Source organism: Mastomys coucha, unplaced genomic scaffold (genome assembly GCF_008632895.1).
Source record: "Mastomys coucha isolate ucsf_1 unplaced genomic scaffold, UCSF_Mcou_1 pScaffold5, whole genome shotgun sequence".
NCBI classification, from domain to species: domain Eukaryota; kingdom Metazoa; phylum Chordata; class Mammalia; order Rodentia; family Muridae; genus Mastomys; species Mastomys coucha.
This window is the reverse complement of record NW_022196911.1, coordinates 117,172,848-117,179,599: the sequence shown is the minus strand read 5'-3', so window position 1 is coordinate 117,179,599 and position 6,752 is coordinate 117,172,848. Positions and strand designations below refer to the sequence as shown.

The 6,752-nt window shown below is 52.4% G+C and overlaps 2 protein-coding genes across 4 annotated transcripts in view; one reads left to right on the top strand and one right to left on the bottom strand.

The window, feature by feature from the left end:
• Positions 1–2,756, bottom strand: part of Anapc11 (anaphase promoting complex subunit 11) — an 8,490-nt gene extending 5,734 nt beyond the window's left edge. The window contains exons 1-2 of one of the 3 annotated variants that reach the window (XM_031353142.1): positions 2,589–2,756; positions 1,574–1,700 (exon numbers count right to left, since the gene is read on the bottom strand). In XM_031353142.1, the coding sequence (XP_031209002.1) occupies positions 1,574–1,682 (109 nt within the window). In that variant the 5' untranslated portion in view covers positions 1,683–1,700; positions 2,589–2,756. Of the gene's footprint in view, positions 1–1,573; positions 1,701–2,189; positions 2,556–2,588 lie in introns of those variants that run through there. The other 2 variants (XM_031353143.1, XM_031353144.1) reach the window with 2 other exon arrangements.
• Positions 2,672–6,746, top strand: Alyref (Aly/REF export factor). Its single transcript, XM_031353141.1, has 6 exons — positions 2,672–3,079; positions 3,422–3,553; positions 5,346–5,493; positions 6,089–6,152; positions 6,254–6,428; positions 6,543–6,746. Exons 1-6 carry the CDS (start codon positions 2,846–2,848, stop codon positions 6,555–6,557), a joined length of 768 nt encoding a protein of 255 aa, XP_031209001.1. The 5' UTR covers positions 2,672–2,845; the 3' UTR covers positions 6,558–6,746.
• Positions 6,747–6,752: the final 6 nt, after the last annotated feature.

The following is a 6,752-nucleotide window of genomic DNA, read 5'->3' as shown; positions in this document are numbered from 1 at the left end:
TGCCTGACTGTCCTGACTGAGGGGGTGCTGCCTGACTGTCCTGACTGAGGGGGTGCTGCCTGACTGTCTTGGGCATCCAGCTCACTGGGGCAAGCCTGGTCTTCACAGTCAGGCTATCTAATCTCTTCTTCTACTCCTTGTTTCTTCTTTGTGCTAGACTACTTGACAAATCTCGACAAACTGAACCAGCCCATAACCCGGCTCTAGCATTTATGTATCCTTTGAAGAGTCCCTCAGAAGCCGTGAAGTATCTGAGAAGCCCCATATCCCACACTTGGGATTAAAACAAAAACACATTCTTATAACGTTTCTGTGGTTTTAAAGAAAGCAAAACTCTCACTGCAGCGCAAACCCTTAGTCCCAGGGCTCAGGAGTCAAAGGCAGGAAGATCTCTGTGACTCTGAAACCACCAGGTTTACATGGTGAGTTTCAGACTAGCCAGGCCTATAAGAGATCCTGTCTCGAGGTAAATGTGTTCTCATCTCAATGTAATCAAACATTCCTACTTCACACCAGAGACATAGGAGCCATACAGACAAGAAAGTGTCAGACCTTTTGCATTCTGCAGAACACATTGTGATCATAAAATCCAAGCCCTTCAAGACAAGCAGAGTAAGGAGAGGCTATTTAGATCAAGACTACTGAGATGCTGGGTGTGGCCCAAACCCCAGTATTAAGACACTGGGGAACAGATGTTGGAACCAGGATGCTATGGCAGTAAGACATGAGTGAAGTGTGTTTATAGTTTATAAGCATCTATCTAAAGTTTACAATTCAGTTTGTTTGAGACAGGGTTTCTCTGTATAGCCCTGGCAGTCCTGGAACTCACTCTGTAGACCAAGCTGGCCTCAAACTCAGAAATCCGCCTGCCTCTGTCTCCCAAGTGCTGGGATTAAAGATGTGCGCCACCATACCCGATTAAAGTTTACAATTCTTAAGCACAAAAAGCCCAGCAAACATGACAATATGGTAATCATTGTCTGAATTTCAATTTGCTAATTTGATCTGCTTTGAGAAAATACAAACTGAAAGTGCTATTCTGAGGGGTTAAGGGAATGACGGATCATCACTCTGTAGCCTGGACAGACTTCCACCTCAAGATCCTCTTGCATCCCTCTCCTAAGTGGCATTATGGTCTGTGCCACCATGCCCTGGATAAAACAAGTGTTTTTGTTTGATTAACTGAGTTTTTGCAACAGAGACTCACTATGTAGCCCTGACTGGCTGCCAACCCAGAGATCCACCTGTCTTTGTCTCTGCCTCTCAAATGCTAATACTATGGGTGTTTGCCACCATGCTGGATAGGGTCTTTAGACAAACGTGGGCTTGATCGACTTTGCCCCAGGAAATGGAAACTAAAACCCACAGTTTTGTCTTTGTTTTTCCTGGCCTTTTATTGAGACGGGGTTTTTTCTTTGTAGCCCTGGCTGTCCTGGAACCTGCACTGTTAACCAGGCTAAACTCAAAGTCAGAGATCCTCCAGTCTCTGCCTCTCAAGTGCTGGGAAACCCAGGATTTTTTTAGGCTGGTCGGAGCAGGCCAAAGTTCTGAGAGCACAGAGGGAAACACTTACAGTCTGGACAGCAGCCATTAAATGCCATCCTGCAGATGCCGCAGTTCTCATCATTGGCTACCCAGAGCCAAGTGGCCACACCATTCCAACACTTGATTTTCACCTTCATGACAGCAGAGCCTGTGACCTGAAGGAACAGAATTACCTGGCTCAAGTTAGTATGCAATACGACAGCACCTGAGCATTAAAGTCATGGAGCTGTGACAAGCGCTATACTCGCCAAGAACAGCATCTTCCAAAGTTTCTTGCGTCCCGACAAAAAAAAAAAAAAAAAAAAAAAAAAGAGGCACGTATCTGTCTTTAAAGAAGGCAAGGAGAAGGAGAGCCGGGCAGTGGTGACACACGCCTTTGATCCCAGCACTTGGGAGGCAGAGGCAGGCAGATTTCTGAGCTCGAGGTCAGCCTGGTCTACAGAGTGAGTTCCAGGACAGCCAGGGCTATACAGAGAAACCCTGTCACGAAAGACAAAAACAAACAAAAAACAACAACAACAAAAAAAAAAAAAAAAAAAAAAAAAAAAAAAAAAAAAAAAAAAAGAAGGCAAGGAGAGGCTATTGGAAGCAATTCAGAGATTGTTTTGCCACGTTTAAGGATGTCTTTAAAGATCTGCACTCACGTAGCCAGGCCTGGTGGCACTCGTCTTTAATCCGGAGGGCAGAAGCAGATCAGCCAATCAGGAAACAAAAACAAACAAACAAAACCTCGGCACCCACGCAAAACACATTGTTTTTCCACTAACCAGGGCCTCGCTTTTAAAGCTTTGGAAAGAGTGGCAGTCACTAAATCCGCGAAGTTACGTCTGGAGTGAGGACAATAACTCGTTAGGAGACGGAGCCTCCGAGCCAAAAAACCCCAGTCGGACCCACAGACCCGCCCGGATGGCCTGGGTAGCCCCCGCGGAGGTCGAGACGCGGGGAGGGCGCACTGCGTGGCACCCGGGAGACGCCGAGGGTCTTCCGGCCTCCGAGGGAGGCGCACGCCAGCCCCGCCCCCCGCCCTCGCCCTCGCCCCTCACCTAATCACGCGGCGCCCCGCCCTTCCGTTGCCGCCGCGCGGGAAGGTATAAAACCGACCCCGCCGCGTCCCGCTGCTCAGACGCAGCGCCAGCCGCCCGCGAGAGCTCCGCGCAGGCGCCTTCCGCGACCGCGCGCGCCGAGACCAATCGGTGGGCGCCCTGGGCCCGCGACGCCGGAACGCAGAGGGAGGCGCAGGAAGTGACGCTGCGGCGTGCTGACGCGCGGGCTCGAGCCGAGGCCCGAATCCGCGCCCGCCATGGCCGACAAGATGGACATGTCTCTGGACGACATCATTAAGCTGAACCGGAGCCAGCGAGGAGGCCGCGGCGGGGGCCGGGGTCGCGGCAGGGCGGGCTCCCAGGGCGGCCGCGGCGGCGCAGCGCAGGCCGCGGCGCGCGTGAATCGAGGCGGCGGGCCTATGAGGAACCGGCCCGCCATCGCCCGCGGCGCCGCAGGCGGCGGCAGGAACCGGCCGGCACCCTACAGCAGAGTGAGTGCGGGGACGCGCGGCACCGGCGGGAGGGTGCGCCCGACGGGCGGGACGGAGCTGGGCGAGCGAGGCTCGCGGGACCGCGGCGGAGGGGTGGGCGGGGGCGAGGCCGGCCCGAGGCCGGGATCTTCCGGAACGCTTTGTCCCGTCGTGGTCCAGCCTCGTGGCGGCGGGACCCGCTAAGAGAGAAGTTTGGTGTCCGCGGTGGAGCGGCGGGCCCGGGGTCCTCTCGTGGCTCCTCGACCTTGGGCGCGCGCGGGCCGGCGTGAGAGAGTCGCCGAGGAGTCGAGGGCTCCCGGGGCGAGTCTCACGAGTCTCTCTGTCCTCACGGTTCTTCTTCAGCCGAAACAACTTCCCGACAAGTGGCAGCACGACCTCTTCGACAGCGGCTTCGGGGGTGGCGCCGGCGTGGAGACGGGGGGCAAACTGCTTGTGTCAAACCTGGACTTCGGAGTGTCAGATGCGGATATCCAGGTAGGAGACCGGAGCTATCCGCTGTTCTCAGCCCACACAGGTGGGTGCTCCAGAACCTCTTACGGATTGGAAGCTGCTCTCCCCCGGGCTGCCCAAGGGCCACCCACTGTCACTCTAAGAGTCTTGGCCTCAGAAAAAGTAGTATGTCTCGGGTTTGAGCACGACCAGTAAGCCAGGCTGCAGGAAGATACAACTGTGTGCCCCTAAAAACGAGTGTTGTCTGCTGTCCAAACTGTGAGCACCTGCCCTCTGCCAGAACTTCCAGTTTCTAATCTGCGCAGACCGAGGTTCCAGTATGACTGAAGGTCCATTGTAGTGAATTGATTGGAGAAGGAAGGTCACCCCCCAGATACTGGGAATGGTGGCTGTGTGTGTTTTCCAGCCTGAATCTCGGTATCTTTGGGGGTGGGGCAGGATGGGGGATGCTGCCCCGGGAGTTTCCAGACAGGGTTTCTCTGTGTAGCCCTGGCTGCCCTGGAACTCACTCTGTAGACCGGGCCGACCTTGAACTCAGAAATCCACCTGCCTCTGCCTCCCAAGTACTGGGGCTAAAGGCATGGGCCACTGCCAGTTGAATCTCTGTGTCTTAACTGGTCATCTCTCCTGGGTCTTATGGGGCATGGCTCTCCATACCTTTGAAGCATTTTTTTCTCTTCCCCCACCCCCTTGGATTTTGGATTTTGTTTTGTTTGAATTGGATCTCAAAAGGCATCTAGAATTTTCTGGTTACAAGGTATATTTTGGGAGTTAGTTTTCGATATAGCTGGACCTAGTCGGGTATACTGGGCTTTTCTGGATACCATTTTCCAGAGCCCGGCCATTTGGCCTTACCATAGGAGGGAAGAATAAGGCCAGTGAGCACATCCCTTGATAGATGGTTGTGAGTCACATTGGTTGCTGGGAATTGAACTCAGGTCCTCTTGAGGAACAGTCAGTGCTCTTAAGCCCTGAGCCATCTCTCCAGCCCGTCTCAATGCCTTTTTTTTTTATTATTATTATTATTTTGGCTTTTTTCAAGACAAGGTTTCTCTGAATAGCCCTGGCTGTCCTGGAACTCACTCTGTAGACAAGGCTGGCCTTGGACTCAGAAATCTACCTGCCTCCTCCTCCCAAGCCCTGGGATTAAAGGTGTGCGCCAGCACCAGCCGGAGTCTCAACACTTTTTCAAGGTGGTTTCTGGCCTCCACTGGAAACCGCTTTTGGTAAAAACTCACTTCCCACTGTGTGCCTGTAACTGAAGCGCCTTACACTAGGGTTCCCTCTCCAACTCCCAGCCTGCCTTGAGGTCAGGTCAGGTTTCATGGTGCATTTGACTTCAGACTTTTGCAGCAGCAGGCTTGAGTAGGAGGAGAGGGAAAGGTGAGCTAGAGTCTTCCTTTGGGGTAGGGGCTGGGTCACAGCTCCCTAAAATGGTGGGCCCTTTGAGTTGTCTGCTCAATGGACAGTTTTACTCTTGGCCTCTGCTGTTTGGTAAAACAGCCATTAAGCAAGTTGTAAGAAGTCTTGCTGAGAGAGATAGTTTCTTAATCTTGTCCTGTGACAGGGTTTAGTGTCTTCCCTCATCTATGTCATGGTGTAGTTACATAATGGTCAGTAACCAGGTGTTCATGAAAGTTGCTGTTTCTCTTGCTAGAACACCCCTTCCCTCAGCTCTTAATTGCCACTGTCTTGCCCCCTTCCTGGGTGGCTATCAGTAAAGTTCCTCTGAAGCATGAGCACTCACAGCAAGTGTTGCTGAGCTACAAGAAGGAAATTGGCTTAATTGCTAATTTTTACCCCTTCCACTTCTCAGGAGCTCTTTGCTGAATTTGGAACATTGAAAAAAGCCGCTGTGCACTATGATCGCTCTGGACGAAGTTTAGGGACCGCAGATGTGCACTTTGAACGGAAAGCAGATGCCCTGAAGGCTATGAAACAGTACAATGGTGTCCCTTTGGATGGTGAGTCTGGGACTGGGCCCTGGACGCCTGCGGGGCTTGTGGAGTTTGGGGCTGGCACCTCTCCCTGTAGGAATATGGGCTGCCCCTGTGGCTGAGGATACCTTGCATTTGCCCCTTTGTCTCTCTCTTCCATTCTGCCACCTCTCATGCTGCCCCACACATCTGGACCAACCTCTTGTGAATCCCCATCCAGCAAGCTACATCCCTCCCCTCCTTGAGCTCCTTCCGGAAGACTCACTTCTGTGAAGCCTTCTCAGAACCGCCATAGTACAACCTGAGTGCGGGGCTGTAGTCGTAAAGACAAAGGTACCTGTTCTTCTTCCGTCAGGTCACCCACACCTGTCTGCCCATGAGCACCCTGACACCTGACCAGACAGCCCTCCTAGCCTGAACTGAGAAGGAGTGAGGAGGTGTTGGTGGGGTTATTATTATTGCACTTTATTTTCCCACCAGGCTCTCCAGGCCATTTACCTTGTTGGGGGCATTGGAGACACACAGAGGCCCTTTCCAGAGCTTGCATGGAGATCAGGGTGTGGTGCCCTCTGGGTCAGCTTCAGAGCCTCTGGAGTGAGACTTCTTGTATTCTTTACCATAGGCCGCCCTATGAACATCCAGCTTGTCACATCACAGATTGATACACAGCGAAGACCTGCACAAAGGTAAGTTCTGTGGTCCTTGGATGGGGAAAGAGGCCTATGGTTGGTGATAGTGCCACCCACAAGGCCTTGCCAGATAGTTCACAGTTCTGGTTTTTTGTTAGCATAAACAGAGGCGGCATGACAAGAAACCGTGGCTCTGGAGGTTTTGGTGGTGGTGGCACCAGGAGAGGGACACGTGGAGGCAGCCGGGGAAGAGGTAGAGGCACCGGCAGGAACTCAAAGCAGCAGCTTTCTGCAGAGGAATTGGATGCACAGCTGGATGCTTATAATGCAAGGGTAAGCTGAATCCTTGGGCTCAGAGGACTGGGTGGGATTGAGTGACTACTGTGGTAACCTCTAAAAGCCAATAGAATCAGGGCCTCCTTAGTGAGCCTTCCTTCTCTCTTGCAGATGGACACCAGCTAAACAACCGAGCAAATCCGCACAAGTAACAGGACCCAGAAGCCTCGTCCGTGATGCCTAGAAGGGAGGGTTGGCAACTGGACTGTGCAGACAACGGTGGATTTGTTTTCTGTTTCTTTTTCTTTTCTTTTTCCTTTTTTTCTTTTCCTGTTTTAAAATAGGATCTAAAAACTCATGTAAAGTTTTTTTTTTCCTTTT

Bases quoted from the DNA above. Each gene is read 5' to 3' on its own strand.
- Alyref (XM_031353141.1), top strand. From the start codon at position 2,846: ATGGCCGACAAGATGGACATGTCTCTGGACGACATCATTAAGCTGAAC. The intron at 5,494-6,088 runs GTGAGTCTGGGA...TCTTTACCATAG, and splicing joins CAATGGTGTCCCTTTGGATG to GCCGCCCTATGAACATCCAG. The intron at 6,153-6,253 runs GTAAGTTCTGTG...GTTTTTTGTTAG, and splicing joins CAGCGAAGACCTGCACAAAG to CATAAACAGAGGCGGCATGA.